Source organism: Epinephelus fuscoguttatus, linkage group LG20 (assembly GCF_011397635.1).
Source record: "Epinephelus fuscoguttatus linkage group LG20, E.fuscoguttatus.final_Chr_v1".
NCBI classification, from domain to species: domain Eukaryota; kingdom Metazoa; phylum Chordata; class Actinopteri; order Perciformes; family Serranidae; genus Epinephelus; species Epinephelus fuscoguttatus.
The window spans coordinates 10,475,187-10,495,975 of NC_064771.1; the positions used below are offsets into that span (position 1 = coordinate 10,475,187).

The following is a 20,789-nucleotide window of genomic DNA, read 5'->3' on the forward strand; positions in this document are numbered from 1 at the left end:
CTGAGTTTTGAAAAATGACTTACACATCCATTATTTTTAGGTGTGCACACTGGATAGGAATCAATTATTTTGTAGCAAAGGAAAGTCCTGCACAGAAGACATTTATAAAAACTCTAATGAAGGCCAGAAGGGAACATGAGTTTGATGAATTCATTCAATAAATGTCTTATGTGCAAGTGTAGGGTGCTAAAATCTCTTTTATATGAAATAGTTAGAGACTAATTCAAAATTGAAAATGTTATCACTCCAACTAAAAGACTGGAAGATTTTATAGCTGTCTCAGAAATAGCACTGGAGGAACAGTGTCAATCCATAACTGGTGACATGAGTTAAATTATATGTTACAGTAGCTTATCATAGACACAGAATTAGAGTCATGTCCATTCAATTAAATAAAACACCAGTCATATTGATTCAACTCTTTTTATTGGATTTAAGGATATGTGAGTAGTTATTGGGCAAGGAAAAGATTTAAGTCTAGGCATGCTGGAAATCACAGGGTACACATGATTGTTTCACGGTTCTTCAGCATGGTGAGTTCAGGCAGCTTATGCAGCCCTGGCCAGACCCACCCTATTCTGGCCTCTGTCAAAGATGGAGTAGTACTGTCTGATGAAGACATCACCCAGGATCCACAGGCTGCTTCCTCCATTGCCAAAGCCACTATGGCAGCCATAGTAAGACTATGGGGGGTTTTCAAAGAAGAATTTCAGTCAGACAGTAGGCATAGTAAAATGAAAACATATTAGTCCCACTGGGAGACAAACAGTTACCTGACGAATGTAGGCAGAGCTTGGAAGGGTGAATTCCTGTCCCTGGATGTGGAAGGTCACATCAGGCATTTGGCCAATGTTGTTACAGCTGACCATATCCTGAGGGAGAGAAAGTAAAAGGGATGACATTATATCAGAATTTGATTCACTCTTCAATTTTTAACTTGGTTAAGCTGTATTTAATGTAAGGCTAAAGAAATCTTTTTCAGTCAATAACTATGTCTTTTATTGGCACTTACGTTTCCGTTCTGGCTGTAAGCTCCCACCACTTGGTTGATGTTGCTGATGCTGCTCTGAGGTCCAACAATCAGAGAAGTGCCAGTGTCCACAATAGCCTGGCAACCGCCATTGCAAGCAACAACCTGGCCATTGACGGTAACACTGAAAGGGATACACAGTAATGTGTGCATCAAGCAGATATCAAACACTTTTGCAGACGATATCAATTTGGTTTGGCTAAATTGCGGGGGACGCGGGATGCTGTATCTGTGGCTTTACCTGTCCACTGTGATCTGCCAGTACAGCTCACTAGAGAGGGGGATCCAGGTGATGGAGCCAGAGTAGTGGTTGGGGTCAATTCCTCCAAAGGTCACCACACTGCCACTGTTACTGTTACTATGGAGAAAAGTGTGAAGTTATTGAAAAATGTACTAGAAATTAGTTGCTATCTTTGTATAAGTAAGTAGTAGGATACTGCGGTTATGACTGTCCTTACGAGCTCAGGTACACAGAGAACAGGTCCTGGCTGACCAGGCCCTGCTTCATCATGTTGTCGAACACAGGTGTAGCACCGGAAGCAGACAGGCGTGGGTATGCCAAGCCCAGGATACCATCAGCACGCATGTACTGCATGAAGGGAGCCTCACTTGTGCTCAAACCGAAGATCTGGTTCTGCACAGCGAACCCACCCACCTGACGGACAAACATAAAGAGAGCACAGGAGTGTAAGACTGTCTTAAATTACAATGGTATCTTCTATTGCTTTTTCTTTTTTAAAGATATTCAATTGTAAATGAATCTGGGTACCTCAATGTCTTAAATGTGGTTAGACACAGTGATAACCATTCTGTTAGAACTGTGAATAAAAATCATTTTCTGATTAAAAGTGACCCTTTATGCTTCTGTCTCTCACCGTCACAGTGTCATATCCAAGGAAACCAATCATGCTGCCGGTGCCGTATTGGATCCTGAGAGAAGCGCCGTTTTGCCTGTAGGTACTGCTTAGGCTGGGGTTAAACTTGTCATGGTTGTCTAGGAAGGTAGAGATTGTGAAAAAAAACATCTAATTTAAATTTGCTGTTACAGCGTGAATTCACTTTTTTTTTTTTTTTTTGATGTGCACTTTAGCAGGAGTCAAAAGAAAATGATGCAATTGACAGTCAAAACGATTAAAGTACAGTAAGATATTTAAACAGGTGAGCAGCAAAGAAGCAACAGACCTATGCAATTGCTATTTGAAAATGTACAATGTCAGATACAAAGCAAATTTATAAAAGTGGCACAGAAAAGCTCCCAGGGACTGTGTATCCTCTGGAAGATCTTGACCTCTCATCCACGTATAGCTATCTCAGGTTCTTATCCCCTCACCCAAAATTCAGCCGAAATACTAACCAGGGCTGTAGTACTTGAGTCTGGTCTTGGTCTCAAGTCCAGCTTGAGACCACTTTTTTGAAGTCTTGCACTTGTCTTGGTCTCAGGCCTTGTTGGACTTTGTATTCTCTTGGTCTCAGTCTTGGCTATTGAGAACTTATCAAGTTGTTGCTGGCTGCTGATTCAGGTTAGGTTGTACAGAGGAAAACGTACCCCTCCCACTGCTTCTTTCTCTCTGGCACTGGCCCAGTTTTGGAAGCAACACTGACTCTGAGCCCAGCACTTGCTGCCACAGTCTGCTAACCGTAACATCACTCACAGCAAGTCACTAGCTAGCTACACCAGCTAACATTGGATGGCAAAATGTCCACAAATTCCACCATAATTGAATTTATTTTACCAACCACAAAGAACAGGATATCATATCAGTTAACATACCTGCAGAGACCTGTAGTAGTCCTTAAACTTATATTTGGGCTTGACTCAGACTCGACTGGACCTGGGCTTGGAGTTGACTTGGGCTTGATTAAGCTGGTCTTTACAACAGCCCTCATACTAACCATACTCAGTCTTGAATGCTTCTAAATCCTATTTTAGGAATATCAGACCACTCTATCCCTACCCATGGGATTTCGGTGTCATCTGGTTTTTTCCTATATTCAATGTCGTTTAGTTTGAATAAGCACCTGGTTCCCTCAGGGACCTTAGTGGTCAGCTGAAATGTGCCAGCCTTCTGTGTGATCTTGTATCAACTTTAAATGCCAGTCAAGACTGGCAATCTTCAAGAAATCCCTAACCCTAACACTGACAGGAAAGTCTTGCAATCATTTTAGATAACCAGTGCAAACTGTTAATGTTGGAAATACCTTCAGTGAGGGAAGTAAGATGGCAAAACATTATCAGAATCTAACATGTGTCTAAATGTTTGATGTATGTGCATGTGCAGTTTTACATACTGCAGGCTGGGCTGCTGCAGTAGATGGAGGGCACCCACAGGTTAGATGAGCCGGTGTCAAAGACGACCTTGAAGGACTGAGGAGGAGTTCCAATGGAGATGATTCCAAAGTAAGCCAGCTGGAGTTGAAGAGGAGATACCGGCATTATTCATGATCAAAATCAGCCATTCATTAAAGTTTGTCTGTTCAAGCTTTAGCAGCTGTTACTCACATCAGCATCATTGGTCATGGACTGAGTGCCCACGGCAAAGCTATTATCGAACTTGACCATGGGGTTGTATGGGTACTTGAGCCTGTACTCCTCCCATAGACCCTGCTCCTCCAGGATCTCCCTGGCTGTCTTGCCCTTCTCCAGAGGGACCCTAGGTGTTACCAAAGAGAACAACTTAATTCTGTAGCTACATTTGTAAGCCTTTTCTTGATCTGTTGAAGTTTTTTGCTGATGTATTCATCCTTGTAATCCTCTCAGTACTCATATATTAGGACATTACAGAGAAATTCTCCTGACCTAGCTGCCTTTACTGAAATTTTGATTTACTCTTGAGCACAGTACATACAGTCTACATAGTAGGAAAAATAAAAAAACAGCACTGGTAAGGCTGACTTACTGGACAAGGCACTCTGACAGGGCCACCATGGCACACACAACAATGGCCCACTTCATTGTCTCGGCTCTGCTGTGCAAGAGAAGGAATTTCAGTCGAATTTAGCTCATGTCACTGAGGTCGATCACCTCACAGAACCATTCAAACTGAAATATTGCAATAGTAATATAGTAGGTCTACTGTGAGTATACTCACCTGTGGACTCCAAAACCTGGATGCTGACAGACAGACATGCATCCTCTTTTATACAGGTGGACTGACATTTTATAATTACACAATGATAAGGCAAAACACGCGAACAGGTGATAAGTAAAGATAAGTAATGCACCAAGTAATCATTGACCTTAACACAATGTCAATTATATGATTAAGGAAGGAACACAAACTTTTGGATAAAGCTTTTTGGATAACTTTAGTGCAGTATAATATTTGTGTTCATGTTGAAGGTGCTAACCACTGAAAGAAACAGCAAGGTTCTCTTAGCAAAGTCAAAAGGTGATATTAGGTGGAATGATGTTCCTGATACGACTCTTAAACATAACAGCTTAAATTTAAATATTTTATTGTGTATAATACTTACATTTTGTGCATATTAGGTTTTCTTGTATACTTTCTATACGTTCATTTTTTAAAAAACTTTTTCCTTAGCATTTATGTACCCCAAATGCTATTACGCTACTAATAAATCAATATGCTTTGTTTTAAATATCAGTTCTTTTCTTTGGGGTATTTGACATATTTTTGCAAGAATGTTAAGTGTATATATTTTGTTATGACAATATAACGTTACATATATAATGTTATATATGTTATTATATAACATATACAATGTTATATATGTTATTATATAACATATACAATGTTATATATGTTATTATATAACATATATAATGGGAAGAAAGTTTTTTGTTACTGTGGGAGATCATGTATCAGGGATACATGAATTACCATTTGGTGTTGCTCAGGGTAGCTGCCTTGGTCCTCTGCTTTTTTCATTGTACATGCTTCCATTAGGTGACATCATCAAAGAACATAACCTGAATTTCCACAGCTACGCAGATGACACCCAACTTTATATTTCACTAGACCCAAGTGATGACCAATCCATCTGTCATCTGACATCTGGATTGGCTGCAGTAGACATGTGGATGCAAACCAATTTTCTTAAATTAAATGGTGACAAAACCGAAATCTTATTAGTTGGTCCCCAAGAAAAACGGGAGATAATTCTACAAGAAAGAGAGAGCATATCACCCCAGTTTTAGCTAACCTTCATTGGCTTCCAGTATCTTTTAGGATTGATTTTAAAGTGCTTTTACTTGTTTTTAAGGCTCTTAATGGTTTGGGACCAGCCTACATTACTAATTCTTTGTCGTTTTATCATCCTTGTCAGCCTCTTAGATTGTCTGCTGCCGGCTTTTTAAATACAAACTACTCTAATAAGAAAATTGGCAGCTCAGCCTTTTTTTAACTATGCACCAAAATTATGGAACTCACTACCCAAGGATGTAAGAGATACAAGCTCTGTGAACATTTTCAAATGACAATTGAAAACTTATTTATTCAACATTGCTTTCAACTAACTGTCACTATTCCCTGGTTTTTATCCCTATCCTTCACATTTTTTATCTGCTTCCATGCATTCTGCTGTTTTAGTTTTATCTTTTACATATGATATTGTTCTTGGTTTCATTGTGCAGGATTTGCACTTGTCTTTTTTTTTTTAATTGTACTTGTCTGTTTTTATTTTGTTGTAAAGCACTTTGAGCTACACCTCCCTGTATGAAAGGTGCTTAATAAATAAAGTTTATTATTATTATTATTATTATTATTATGACAGAGGAAAAAACAAAAACTGCATATAATCTAAGTTTGATTGCATTGTCCATGTACATGCATGTCAAGCATCTCACACATTTAATGTCATTTCTTATTTCATATCTACAAAGGTGTAGGTTTTGTTTCAACATTGGGCGGTAGGACAACTATAAAATAGGGGGTTTGAGGTCCTCCCCCGGGAAATTTTAAACTTAACTTCCTGGCAATAATTGAGGTAGCTTAATATTGAGGGAGACATGTTCCCTGCATCCTCCTCAAAATCTTAGACTTTGAACAGCACAATCAGTCACCTTACCAAGATGTTCCCAGTAGTAACAGTGTTTGCTGCTATGTTATCACTGTTTACTCCAATATCAAGGTCTTTTCCTTTAGATAAGTAATCATATAAATTACTGCTGATAAACCATTCATTGAGCGGTGTTATTATTTAAACTAAACACATTAATGAAAACACAAGGGTTCACAGTACTGTTATAGTAGAATACCGTTTTCCAGGAATAAATAAAATGTTTGAGGAAATGAAACACACCCAATTTCAGACCATAAGGTCACTTGTCTTTATTTGCCTGTGGATTAAAATATCCAGAGTCTCTTTTAAAAGTATATCAGCATATAACTGCATTTACAGGTATGCAACATTGTGAGGAACGATACTATGTACAAAGAAGCAGTGAAAGTTCAATTTTTTCCAAATACTACATTCATTACTCCCCATTCTCTCCTTCTTCACTTACAGCGTGAATGGTCAACAGGCTTAAATAATTACTGGGTTTTGAAAAATGACTTACACATCCATTATTTTTAGGTGTGCACACTGGATAGGAATCAATTATTTTGTAGCAAAGGAAAGTCCTGCACGTAGAACATTTATAAAAACTCTAATGAAGGCCAGAAGGGAACGTAAGTTTGATGAATTCATTCAATAAATGTCTTACAGTATGTGCAAGTGTAGGGTGCTAAAATCACTTTTTTATATGAAATAGAGACTAATTCAAATTTGAAAATTTTATCACTCCAACTAAAAGCTTCCAGGTTGTTTTTCTTCAGAAGACTGGAAGATTTTATAGCTGTCTCAGAAATAGCACTGGAGGAACAGTGTCAGTCCATAGCTGGTGACAATGGTAAGCCCAGAAGTGGTTGCAGTGTATGGAGGAATATCTTTCATGGTACTCCAGCATTTTAGTATTGTACTCTCATAAAGTTTTTGGACCTGCGAAAATGGTCACAATCACTGCAGCAGAGTCCAAGATATCCTGATCTGAAGTCCTGATGTAAGTCAAGCAGCAATTGCATTTTTTTTTTTTTTTTTAGTTGACTCACTCTGCCTCACCCCTAGATGCCAACTAAACAGAAAAAAATTAGTGGTCTTGAACCCAAGCAGAGATACCCCCAATGACATACTCTGGGGTCTAGGGTTATCAGAACCACTGATGACAATATGCAACTATTTGAGGCTGAGTTTTACTCCTTACAGAGATGGGACCAAGTCAGTGTTTTGCAAGTCAAAAGTAAGTCTCAAGTCTTGGCACTCATATCCAAAGTCAAGTCTTCAAGGTTCTCTCCTGCAGGAAATGAATTGAAATTAATTGATTTGTGTCCCTCTTTGTAAATAACAAACTTTTTAATCTTTGGGGTTGGAGGAAGAAATCAAGTATTTCCTAGTCAAAGAGCTCATGTCCAGGTGAAGTCACAGGTCGCTGGTGTTAAAGTCCAAGACAAGTTGCAAGTCTTTTTTGACTTTGTCAAGTCTGAAGATATCCAATTTTTGACAAGTCACGTGACTCAAGTCCTCCTCTCTGACTACCCATACTCGTACTCATCGTCCTCCGCTTATCCGGGTCCGGGTCGCGGGGGCAGCAGCCTCAGCAAAGAAGCCCAGACAGTCCTCTCCCCAGCCACTTCCGTCAGCTCTTCCGCGGGAACCCCGAGGCGTTCCCAGGCCAGCCGGGTGATGTAGTCCCTCCAGCGTGTTCTGGGGCGGCCCAGAGGTCTCCTCCCGGTTGGACATGCCCGAAACACCTCCCAAGGGAGGCGTCCGGAAGGCATCCTTGCCAGATGCCTGAACCACCTCAACTGGCTCCTCTCGATGTGTCTTGTGACTACCAAGACAAGTAAATTGATCTTCATGTGCAAAATCAGAGGGCTTTTATTACTACCTAAATAGCACCTGCTCGCAAACAATGAAATCCTCAAACCAGTGTTTTATTATGTAGCTCCAAAGCAGCAACAAATACAGTCCAAGACTTTGTAGATGCAAATCACTAGAGAGATCCGATCAGATACAGATCTGTCAACTAAGTTCACTCTCAGTGTCAGCACATGGTCAGTCTTGCTCAGTCCAAGCCTTCCTCTTCACAGGGACCCCGTCACTGATTTGCCACCTTACCACTTCTTCACTTCTGGGTCTGGTGTTAGTGAATGCTAGATATTCTACTCCTTTGCCACATGGAGCATCTCCACCTTGGGCCTGGAAGATCCTCTGAGCTGCATCAGCTGAATGCGAGCTCCCAGAATGCCAAGCTCTTCTCCTGGGAAACCCATCATATCCAGGAGGATACAAACCACCAATTCCAGATGCAAACCTGGCTGTTTCAGAAGTATGGTTTTCACTAGTTGCCTGAGGCTGGAATGATGCTGAGTCAGACTCAGAGTTGGTGCTACGTGTACGGGGAAAGATGCAGACTGATGCAGCAGGGGAGTGAAATGTGGCAGGAGTGAAAGAGAATGAGGACGGAAGGGATACTTGTGGCTTGGGGTGAATAAGACCTGTCCTCCTGAGTCTTACTTCTCCTGTTTCCCTTCCTTCTCCTTCCAGTTCATTTGGCTTTGCTGACTCTCCGAATCTTTCTACACCTTTGTCCTCATTACTGATCCACCTCTTTCTCCTTCTTGTCTGAGCCTCTTCTAGTTTCATTTCCAGGTTGTGAACATCCTCAGTTATCTGATTGACCTGATCAAAACGAGATAGCAGCGCACTGACGCAGGGCAGCAGGCGGTCCAGGTAAGGCTGGACATCGAACCCTGGCTCAGACACTGATGAGTCCTCAGACCTCATTGAGAGAGCCGAGGACAGGGGACAGGGGGATGAAAATGAAGAGGACAGGGAAGGAGAGCGTGAAGAGGGGAGGGTGGAAGATCGGGTGGAGAGACGGGATTCCTGTGAGGACCTGGAAGGAGGGATGTCCATACCTTCAAACTTCACCCTGTGCCTGAACTAGAGAGGAAAATGTGTGGAATCAGCAACATGAACAAACTTTGAAAGTTTTGCAGGACAACTAATACCCTACCTACCTCTTTAGCTTTGGTGAGTCCCATCCACAGTTTAAGTCTCTTGACAAAGAACTCAACCATCTCATAGTCCTGAGGTTCGATGGTTGGACGGTACAGCTCAGCCTGCTCTGTCCTTAAGGACACAGCAACAGAAAGCAATGAAATTTAGGCTAAATCCACATGAATACATTAATGATGCATTTGCATGTAGTGTCCACATTATTCTGGTGTTTTGGAATCCCCCTTTTAGTTGGAAAACTGTGTTTTAGTCTGAACAGATGGAAACAGAGATTACAGACACCCACGTTCGCTTCCAAATTGGGTCTTAACAGTCACTACGTATCAAGCCAAAACATTATAGCTAGGTCGACATACCTTGTGTAATTTCGTCCTTCTTGTGTGAGTATTCCTTTCCTATTATTGTTTCCATATTGTTCCCAGTACCACTCTAATATGTGCCATATTTGCTTTAAGATTTCCAGCCACTCCACCTTATACTCGTATTACTTTCAGTAACAGTTCCGCTTGTCGTTGGTCCAAGCAAAGACTTACTCTTTGCTACTGCTGTTCTTCCTCCGCATTTTTCCCCATAGTATTTTCTGGTAGAGAATCTGCTTCCTGTTTACGATGGCATGTGCATGCCCAGTGTACGTGAATGGTTATGTGATGTGTGTTTCCAGGTTTCTAAGTATGGGCGGAGATTAAATCTGAAATGGTGCTAAAATGCTTGTGTATACAGAGATCATTTTCATTTCAAAATGCTGTGTAAAAATGAAAACCTATTAGTATGAATGCAGCTCTACTTGATGCATTTTGTACCCTACCCAGTATTATCCTCTCGTTAGCACCCTGCAAACGGAACATTTCGGGTGTTAGAAGTAATCACCCTCTCAATTCAGCATGTTCATTGGTGGGTGGCATGGTGTTTCCAGGATCGAACCTGCTGGCCAGCTTGGGCCCTTCTGTGTGGAGTTGCATGTTCTGCCCATGTTATCGTGGGTTTTCTCCAGGGTCTACGGCTTCCTCCCAGTCCATAGACATGCAGGTTAGGTTAACAGTTGACTTTAAATTGCCTGTAGGTGTGAATGTGAGTGTTGTCTGTCTCCATGTGTCAGACCTGTAATTAGGCCCGTTTCCACCGCAGGAACTTCGGGGTAATTTTACAGGGCCGGGGCCGTTGGTGCGTGTCTCTACTGCAGGAACCACCCCCGAAGGACAGAGTTCCGGAACTTTTACGGGGGCTAAACAAGTCCCTGCCTCGGAATAGGTACTCAGAACGGCCCCGAAAGACTCCTGGCTGGGGCTTGGGGATTACTTGGTGCTGATTGGATATACTCAAGGAGGGATGTCATGTCAACAGAAAGCAACAAAATAGCCGGCATTTTTAAAACTCAGCAGATGAGGGTTAGCTCGTTCATATAGCTTCCGCCGCCATGTAAAAAAAAACTCACTAAATGGCCCGTGAAAAAAATATTCTTTCCATCGGATATCTTAGTTACAACATGATTGAGCTAGCAAAGCAGTTTTGTGTTGATATGTGTGGTATGTATTCAGTTTTGGGAAATCAGGATGTCTAGAAAGCATCAGTGGCTGCCGCTGACAGGGACAGCTAACAGCAGCAAAGCTAACATCAGGACGTCATCTGTTAAAAGCCTCCCGTTGTCGGATACGACATGAAACTACTCCAGTTAGCTCAATCATGTTGTAACTAAGACATCCGCTGGAAAAAATACTTTTTTTCACGGGCCAGTTAGTGAGTTATTACAGACACCGCTAAGGGCTATCAGCTAACGGCGTCCCTACGTCACCCTGGTAAATGGTCGTGCAACGATTACGTCACATCCAGAGCCCATAACTTTACAGGAACCTTCCTCGTACTCCGCTCTCTCAGTGGAGACACGGCCAAGAGGGCCAAGCGAGAGGACGTTCCTGTAGTAGTTCCTGCCCCCAAATAGTACCAGGAACTTCTTCAGTGGAAATGGGCCTATTGACTGGCAACCAGCCCACCGCTACTTTAAATAGGATAAGGGGTTTACAAATAATAACTGGATGGATATTCATTGGTAAAATTATGATCATCTGATTTTAATTCTTAGAACTTTTGATAATCCCCTGACATTTCCTTGACCTCCACCATGAGGTAGACCTTTAGGTAGTTGTGATTGATATGTCTGAACACCTATTGAATTGATTGCCATGAAATTTGGTTTAGGCATTCATCTCACCCACAGGATGAACTGCAATCACTTTGGTGACCTCTTAACATTTCACATAGCGCCATTATCATGTCATATTTTAAGTTGTCCAATTGGTTTATGACCAAATCTCTGCAAAACTAATGGCATACCTGTTAGCCTCAGCTGCACTTTGCGCTCAGTGCTAATTAGCAAACGTTAGTATACTTACATGCTTGACTGAGAGTAAACATCAGCAAATTCGTAATGTCATTGTCAGCATATTAGCATACCTCACAGAGTCTGTATAAACATCTATTTGTACATGAATTTTTAATGTTTTTAATATGTCTTCATGTTGATCAAATGTTGTGTAACTCAGGTTCTGTCTGGGGGGGTGACCTCAGGGACACTTTGTGTCAAGCTTGGAAAGACTGTACATGTGTCAGTGTTGTAAAATTTACAAGATAAACTTACAAAATTTGGTAGCACTTTACATCTTGATAATAAAATGGTAATAGTGGGGTAATTGCTTGATAATAAAGAAGTAATAATAAGTAATACCATGTAATTATCAAAGTAATAACCATGTAGTAGCTTTGTATTAACACTGTGTATTGATACATTTAAAGACAGCAACAAGGCCAAACGATTTAGTAACAGTATATTAATATTTTTGTATTGATTTTTTTTTATTATTAATTTTTTTTTACAACAGGGTTATTTGGATTGATGTTTTCATAATATTATAGACTACTATCATTGTAATACCTTCAAAATGACATGAAAATTATTAAATGTCAGAATTTGTAATTACCATATTACAGTGCTGAAATTCATCATCCCTCATGTTCCAAACATTCCTTTTTGTTTCTAGGCACTACACAAATTATAAGTCTAATCCTGTGGCTTACTACCTGGAAACACTTGTGTCCGTTTCTGTGTAATTACCATGAATCAGGGCTGCAAAACATTTAACTACCTGCTTCTATTTAATTTCATGGTAATATTAGAACGCCGGTTAATTCTGTAAATTACTTCATATTGCTTTGGTATTACCTCTTCATTATTGAACTATTACCCCACTATTACCATGTTATTACTGAGCTGCACTATAAAGTCCTCCCCAAGATTTTGGTAAAATGAGGAACTAGTCATGTTAGATAAGGATGGACACTGGAAGTTTGGGTTGCACCTAATAACGTAAAACTTTTGATATTGCAGTGCTGGGATTTTTACCCACATTTCCATCCAGCCATGCTACTGGTAATATCGTGTATATATATTGTGTACCTGTATGTATGGATGAGAACAGCTCCACAGAGTCTGGCCAAGAGCCAAACACCTCCCCCCATCAGCAGAAGCCCATATAGAGGGCCCAGGACTGGGTGGACCCTGCATAGTCTTTGAAGAGCCATCCGGCCACGCAGGATGGACAGCACAGAGACACCTGTCTGATGTACTGACAAGAAACCTTCCACCGAACGGGAGAAGAGCTGAAAGAAGGACAGAGGCATATCAAATACACTTCTTCTTTATCAATATTTGATTCAGCTGAACTCTTCTTTTTGTACCGTGTTTCCAAGGTGAGTGCAGAGCAGCAGCAGCAACAGCAGCAGGACAGTCAGAGCCCACAGCTCCCTCCAGGCTCTCTGCAGCACTCTGCCTAACACCACCCACCTCCGCACAAACCTCAAGGTTCCCAGCAGCTGAGACACACAGAAATGGAAATGAGTAGACATTTAGTAGAGTGGGGAAAGCTGTGGACCAGTAAAGAGTTGTATAATGATGAACCAGAGCTCTCATTTACCTTTAGAACAAGTAGAGTGAGCAGGACAGCCGCACACTGAGAACACCTCTGTGCCAGGACAGCAGCACTGTGGAAGTTGATGAAGCTGTCTAGTTGGGATTGAAGCTGAATGACACATACAGGTTATTGTAAAAGGAACACATAGAGTAGCCGGGTTTTTTTTTTTTTTTTTTCTTTTACTTTTGCTATCATTTTCTATTTAATTATAAGCATGTCCCTCAAGATATGCTAATCTTACATATAAGGATAAGGCATTAAGTGAAGCACTGACACTGACTTTTTCAAAGCAGGCTATCAGACTTCCACTAATTGGTCAAATATGGACTCCTTATGTTAACATATATCAAGGGCCTGTTCAATTGGCACTCATCGGAGGTAATCTCAAAGGATCTTAAAAGTTTTCAGTTTTCATTTCCTACCTTGGAAACACAGAGAGTGGCCTCAGACAGGAAGCAGAATTGCAGGATAGCCGTTGCCAGGGACAACATCGCCAGCAGAATCTGGACCCAGTGCCTGCACTGAAGCAAATACTGGGCACACTCAGTAGCCATAGACCACAGCTCTCCGAACAGTATGAGGAGAGCAGAGATGAGAAGGACAACCTGCAGTATAAAGGATGTGGATTTTATTACAAAATGAATTTTGAATCCCTTAAAATATGTATCAAGAACAACTTCTTTTCTTTATGTAGGCCTATATTAATAGTTCACAGTGTGGCTACTAGTTATATTACTTTCACAGTAAGTTACTGTATCATTTTTACAGTAAATCATTGTGAAATGACAGCTGAGTACTGTGATCTGACAGTAGTTATGCCTACATGCAGTACACTCCTGTAGAATGGCTACATTTAAATGTAACCTCACATTTAAAGCCCAATACATTACTGTGATATAACATTATGTTTAAAAATGATTGTATATAATGGTAAATATACAGTAAATGTACATTTATTACTGTGATTTAACTGTATAGTCCTGTAGAAATACTGTATATCAATGTAATCTCACAGTTAAACTCCATATAATACTGTGATTAAGCAATATGCTCTGGTGTAATTACTATATTAACCTGTAATGTCACGGTTTAAGTCCCTATATTACTGTGATATAACTGTGGTCCTGTAAAATTACTGTTACTCGAGTTACTAGTTACCGTGAGTGCCACCTGCAGGTCCAGTCCAGAGAAGGATGAAGGGATGAGGAGCGGATGGATGGAGAGAAAGGGGGTGACTCTCTGTGCCTGAGCCCACTCTAGTTGTATGGACACACACACAAATAAACCAGACTCTCTGTGGTAGTGTGTGAAGTCTATAGAAAGGGTCTGACACCTGGGATGGAAATGGGATTTAAAAGAAAAAAAGCACAATTAGCTAGCATGATTTGCTGAATAGATTTTTAACATGTTTGCTTCTTAATGACTGTCACATAAGTATATGTCTCTTAAAGTGACGGCTGAGAACCAAAAAATCCCATCAGAAGATTCAGTATCCCATGTAAAATATGTAAAACAGTTTGGTAATCTAAATGAGAAAATTATAATGTATTATTATTTTATTGCTCCATTTGTTCCTGAAAGAAAAAAAAAAGTTGCATTGTTTTGTTCGTTGGCAAGTTTTAATAGGCTGGCACGCCTCATTATTTTCAAAAGAATAATTCATCTTTTCCTGCTCCCAGAGGATTGAACAACTGAAGAATGAAGGTATTAATAAATACGTACTCAGCATGTCTTGGAGATGCAGTCACCTCGCCGTAACTAATCCACTTACTGTTTCTTGCTCCAGTCTGCCATGTGCAAGTCAGCTAGGAGCTGGTGTGTGGTTACGCTGCTGTTTCCTAACAAGACACTTGTTGGAGGACTGAGAGTGTGTGTGTACTGCAGCCGCGGGGATGCAACAAGGCGCAGTGTTGGGTTTTGGTGTAGGAGTGGCACCAAGGTGTGGTTGATCCACTGCTCTGCATCTGACCAGCTGGATGAAGAGACAATGGACATTAGCATGGGACTGTGTGTGTGTGTGTGTGTGTGTGTGTGTGTGTGTGTGTGTGTGTGTGTGTGTGTGTGTGTGTGTGTGTGCAAGAGAACATGCAGATATATATATATACAGATGTGTGATGCACAATATCAGAACACATTTTCAATTTTAATTTTTTAATTTTTGAAAATTAAACTTTAAAAAGTAATGGACTTTAGGTCATGAGTCTAATGTGTCACCATGGCAGAATTAAGGCTGCACCAATATATGCACAGACTTTATAATGACATCACTAGTTGACTGAATGATATACATGATGACATCATGAACATGAAATAATTTACAATACACATATTGCAGTTCTGTTTGGGATGTATTTGTTCATAAAGAGGCTAAAATGATAGTTTTTGCCATCCCACATATTTCTTGATCTACCATTATCTGAACCATCAGGCAGCACGTGCTTGTTTAATATCTGAAGTAGGGCCGGCACGATATCAGATTTTCACTACATGATTATCATGGAAAAAAGAGATTGATATTAACTCGATATCTCCTGAAAACAATAGAATGATGCCATCAGTCAAATTCATGCATTTTGTCTTTTTTTGGCACTTGAATTCCACTCAAAATACAAGCATAGGGAGGTGGAGAGAGGGTCTGTAACCATAACTGTATAAAAATGTATGAAAAACTTAATTACACCTAATGGATAATGAAAAGAAAACCAGATGCTATAGGGAAACAAAGTGAGAACAGAAATAATTAGAGAGACACTGAATAATTTACACTATATTATCATATGTGTATTGTTATTAAATAAAACATGATGAAGCAGCGTTTTGTTATCATGCAGCACAAACCTGGAATAACCTCCCAGATGATGTTAGACAAGCCCCGACTCCAAACACTTTTAAGTAAAAGCTAAAAACATTCATTTTTTTAAAACTGTAAATCATTAAGTGATTAATTTTACCTTTTATATATTTTTTCAAACTCTTTTATTGTAAATTTATATCCTTTATTATGTTGTATATTTCATTGCTCTGTAAAGCACTTTGAATTGCCCTGGTGTATAAAATGTGCCATTCAAATAAAGCTGCCTTGCCTTGCCTTATAAACATGATATATTTCATTTTTTAATACCCAGGTTATTGCCAACAGTGGTATATTTTGACACTCCTAATCAATAGTTATACAGTTTTTGAGCTTTAATGGTGCATTATCTTTATGTACTAGGTCCTTGTCATTTTAGACCTTGCAACAGATTTAGAATTTCTGACTTTGACAACTTCTAATAGTAGTTCATTCTACCCATCTTCCTCCCTGTTAGCACTTCAAAAAGATACACTGAGAGAGTGAGAACATTTGATTTTTTTTATTTATTTTTTTGTTCACAACCACCTCTGTCACCGATGGCACTCACATCAGTAAAGTTGCTCTGTACCTGTGTACACTTGCATCATCATCTACGTGACAGTTGTTTGTGCCTGTTCCACATTTTTCTCCTCACTGACTTGGTCAATCCATGTGAAATTTGGCACAGTGGTAGAGGGTCATGGGAGGATGCGAATGAAGCAATATTACATCAATTGGCCAAAGGGGGGCGCTATAGCAACCGATTGAAATTGCAAACTTTGAATGGGCATATCTCATGCCCTGTATGTCTTAGAGACATGAAACTTTGCACAGAGATGCCTCTCCTCATGAGGAGCAAATTTGCCTCAAGAACCCATAACTTCCGGTTACATAGATTTTCCGCCATTTTGAATTTTTTGAATTGGCATTTTTTGCCTATATTTGACAGGATACTGAAGCATGACAGGAAGGATGGGAGAGAGAGAGCAAGGAAGACATGCAGCAAAAAACGAAGGCCGGATTCCAACCCCCACCGCTGCAACAAGGGCTAGCTGCACCTTTCCCGTGTGAACTACCAGTGTGACCCACTTTTAAGTCAATACAACATATAAACACTTTAACTATCTGCCTTTCAACGTGCTACCTCAACTACTAATGTACAGTTTTAGCCCACTAACTATCCCACAATTGGCAATGGTTCTACTGTACTTTCAATAAAGCAATCGTACTATCAAATTCCCAAAAACTCTGTCTGAATACATTGCACTTCTTAATGGGTTCAGTTAACTATTTAATCTGCAATTTCCTATGACCTGTATCCCAAACACACATCATGGGAAACTGTATGTGGGCAACTGTGCACTCAATGGGTATGGACTAGTTTGTTATATTTTAGAGATAATGTCAAGAACGACCCTCTCACCCGCCTTCCTACTTTCATATGCAGATTTCAGAGAAGATCGGTGGCATTGAGAAATGCATTTGCAAATCTACTCGCCGACTGCTACTTGTGTTAATTAATAGTCGACTTTTGGTAAGTTGGTATTTACATCTAATGTGAACAGTATCTGAGTACACGTGAACTGTACTCAATATCACCTTTTCAAATGGACCTGGGCACAGATCGTCAAACTGAGCTTGGATATGATACACAGTGTTGAAGCTAATCAAACAAACTAGACTTTGGAGTGAAGTGTTCTCAGATCTGGGCCCAGGTCCTTGATGTGAAAGCCTCCTTCATCAAAGCATGTCGTCTTAATATGTCTAGTAGAGGAAGCAGAGTCCTGTTGTCAAGGTTTTCTGTGGTATGGTATGCTGAATGTTGGCCTTACCTCCTGAGTGAGGTGAGGTTAGGGACTCCCAAGGGTGCTCTATGAAGATGGTGCCTGACAGTGGAGTGCAGCAGCCTGCCTTGCCTCTGCTCTACGCTGTCCTGGTAGTTCACCATCAGCACCAGCAACAGAAATAACAGCTGGCAGACACAGTGCTATAGAAAACATGCAGAGGATATTAAACAAAAAGCTCAATTCTTCTGGAGACAAATTTTCACTAAATTTGAAAGTTGTGTTTTATTCTTACTCTCATTAGTGAACGTAGTGCTCGGACTTTGCGGGCCTCCTCTTTAGCCTGCAGCAGCCCGTAGCCACATGGTGGCCGGACCTTCCCGCCATGCTCTCCGAATCCCCTCACCACAGTGGTCTCCTGAACCAGCTGGTCCTCCACCTCTGGATCCACAGGCCTCCACAGTGCCGTGCAGATCAAGGCCTGCACACACACCTGAGCAGGGAAGGCAGAGATTTAGCTGAAAGGAATTATCCACCAAAGATCGAAGAGTTAATTAGATGACCTGTTTGAACTAACCTTGAGAGGTTCCAGCAGCAGAGCAGAGGTTAGAAAAGCAGAGAGAGCTGATACCAGCCACATGAGGACTACTGTTCTGGACAGGAAGCTGCCGTAGAGTCCCACCACGGCCAGGCATGCCCCTAGCAGCACAGCCACCAAGGGGTAAATCACACACAGTGCCCAGGGAGGGAGCAGCCAGCTGGGCTGACCTCGAGCAACGCCTGGGTTTGGGGAATAGAACAACAGATATCTCAAACACTGTAAGAATAAAAAGATACTGATTGGTTATTCACTGAGTGTTTCTATCCCATAGTCTAGTACAGTGGTTCCCAAATGGGGGTTACTTATTATGCAGTTGCCAGGGGAACACATGGAAAAGATTGCAGTGTTCATCCAAATGGGCTGTAAAATGGGGTTGCATGTGACATAAAAGTTGAGAACCACTGGTCTGGTACCTATTCGTGTGGTGGAGGAGGAGCGTGTGGAGTCAGGAGAAGGGGTCGGCAGGAAGGTGCTGGCCACAGAGTCTACAGAAAGCACAGACGGACATTTGTAGAGTCTTGTCCCATACAGGGAGGGACAGGACTGTGGATTGAGCCTGTGGATCTCTGCACCGTACAGAGACTTCTCCTCACTCTGCTCTGACCAGCTGCTGCAGGAGGTGCTCGGGCTAAAAGTAAAATAGAATATTACAAGCAACACAGAGCTGCATGAAATTGCTTGCGCATAGTTTACAGATGCAATCCTTACGTGGTTGAGAGCGAGGAGGTGGTTCGAGGGGAATCCCGGCCGCTGTCTGAGTTGCTGTTAGTTATATCTGCTGTGTCCTCTGCTGCTGCTGCTATAGACATCAGCAGATCCTCCTCTGGTGTTGAGCACAAAAAAACACAATCAGACAAGTAAAAGGAATATTTCATCATCCAAATGACCATTTCTGACCATGACCATCAATTACTCATCCCATGTTTTCCTGAATTTAGAGAGAAAACTGATGAATGATCCATGCTGAACGAAGAATCCAAAAACCAAGAAAATTCTTGACGAAGTCTAGTGGTTTGTGTTAAACAACAGGAAAACTTCATCAAAACATCTGTTTCCAAACTGTCACATAACTTGTGCAGTATAATCCAAGTCTCATTTATCAAGTCCTATATTCAGTTATTCCCAAACACATTTTTGGATTCTTCGTTCAGTTTTCCTCTCACGTTCAATGTAACACTGGGTGAGTAAGTGACTTACAAATGATCATTGGGGGGTGCAGTAATCCTTTAACATACTGTATCTATCCATATTTCTAAGGATCCACTCTACTGTTAGACTGTTATTAGTTGTATGCAATGTGGGATTTTGTCTTTTGCATTGCAGTGCTGTAATTTCAGTACATTTTCGTCAAACCCACTTCTGCTTCAGGTGATTATTGTGTTTCGATGAAACCATACACTACTCACTGTGACATGACAACATAGAAATTCATGGCTGAGGACAAAAGACTTTCAGATAGCCTACATGTAGGGCCGCACAATTAATCAAATCAAATCGCCATATGACCAAGTGCAATATCAAAATTGCAAGAGCTGCAATTTTTTCTTTGATAATGATAAAATATGTCACAACATCAATTATTGAATGTAGCATAGTGGTGCTACAGAGATGCCCTGGCCTACAAGTTATATCTCAGACATAAGGGAACATGCTTGTTTGGTACAGAGTGTATTTTTGTCATTGAAAAGAAAACTCAAATGGCCGTTCCCACTAAAATTGCACTTAACACTGCAATTGCAATATCTGTTGAAATAATTTTTGGATATCATGTAGCCCTATCTACATGATTTATAAATTAAGTATTTCTGAGTTAATGCCATCAGTTTCTCACCAGACAGAGTCAGAAGCGTAGTCAGATTGTGCTTATTAGCTTGCACTAAGTTGGTGTTCATGGTGGAGACCATTTTGTCAAGTGAAGCAGGGGACTGATGAGAACTGGAAATGTCTCTTGAAAGGGGATAGGTGCAAAAGGGAGAGGAAAGAGCAGAGGGTGAGTCAGTGGAGGAGGGTGAGGCCAGGCGGAGCTGCATCAGGGCCTTTTTTCTCCTCAGCTGGCGCGTAGGGCCCAGAGTAGGAGATGCCTTGCGGAGGTTGGGGGCTGGAGTTGTCTTGGTGAGGCCTACAGGTAGATTGAGGAGGCTATCGCAGGATGGCCATGTCCCTATGCCCTCCTCTTGATATGGTCTGTCTGTCTTGGGCGCCAAGCCAGACGCAGCCCAAAAGTCCAGAATACTGGAGTCAAACGCTTTGCTGTCCAGTAACTGCAGAAACCAGAGGAACATTTAGCAATTAAGAAGAATAGTAATTAATGGTTTGTGTGCGTGCATGTGTATGTGTATGTATGTGTGTGTGCTCACAGATGAGGGACTGTCTCGGACTGGTCCGGAGGAGTCTGGGAGAGACAGGAAGGAAGGGCCAGAGAACTCAGATTGGCCGAGGTAGACATCCATCTCCACAGAGTGACAAACAGGAGAGGGAGGAACTGACATGTCCACGGTTACCTGGGTTACACACACAAACACACACACAGAGGTAAACTGCTGCCTGAACATTTCTG

General features: G+C 41.1%; 2 protein-coding genes across 2 annotated transcripts in view; both read right to left on the reverse strand.

Moving 5' to 3' along the window:
- Positions 1–409: 409 nt before the first annotated feature.
- Positions 410–4,022, reverse strand: LOC125880859 (pepsin A-like). Its single transcript, XM_049563653.1, has 9 exons — positions 3,928–4,022; positions 3,531–3,681; positions 3,320–3,437; positions 1,906–2,024; positions 1,489–1,685; positions 1,272–1,388; positions 1,013–1,154; positions 774–872; positions 410–683 (listed from the first exon to the last, which is right to left on the reverse strand). Exons 1-9 carry the CDS (start codon positions 3,981–3,983, stop codon positions 549–551), a joined length of 1,134 nt encoding a protein of 377 aa, XP_049419610.1. The 5' UTR covers positions 3,984–4,022; the 3' UTR covers positions 410–548.
- A 4,064-nt stretch (positions 4,023–8,086) lies between these two features.
- Positions 8,087–20,789, reverse strand: part of pkd1b (polycystic kidney disease 1b) — a 36,185-nt gene continuing 23,482 nt past the window's right edge. Inside the window, exons 27-41 of the mRNA XM_049564342.1 lie at positions 20,590–20,733; positions 20,064–20,493; positions 18,941–19,055; positions 18,646–18,860; positions 18,209–18,411; positions 17,927–18,124; positions 17,680–17,834; positions 14,786–14,986; positions 14,173–14,347; positions 13,437–13,619; positions 13,320–13,341; positions 12,783–12,925; positions 12,501–12,688; positions 9,055–9,166; positions 8,087–8,977 (exon numbers count right to left, since the gene is read on the reverse strand). Coding sequence (XP_049420299.1) covers positions 8,087–8,977; positions 9,055–9,166; positions 12,501–12,688; positions 12,783–12,925; positions 13,320–13,341; positions 13,437–13,619; positions 14,173–14,347; positions 14,786–14,986; positions 17,680–17,834; positions 17,927–18,124; positions 18,209–18,411; positions 18,646–18,860; positions 18,941–19,055; positions 20,064–20,493; positions 20,590–20,733 — 3,375 coding nt within the window. The remainder of the gene's footprint in view (positions 8,978–9,054; positions 9,167–12,500; positions 12,689–12,782; positions 12,926–13,319; positions 13,342–13,436; positions 13,620–14,172; positions 14,348–14,785; positions 14,987–17,679; positions 17,835–17,926; positions 18,125–18,208; positions 18,412–18,645; positions 18,861–18,940; positions 19,056–20,063; positions 20,494–20,589; positions 20,734–20,789) is intronic.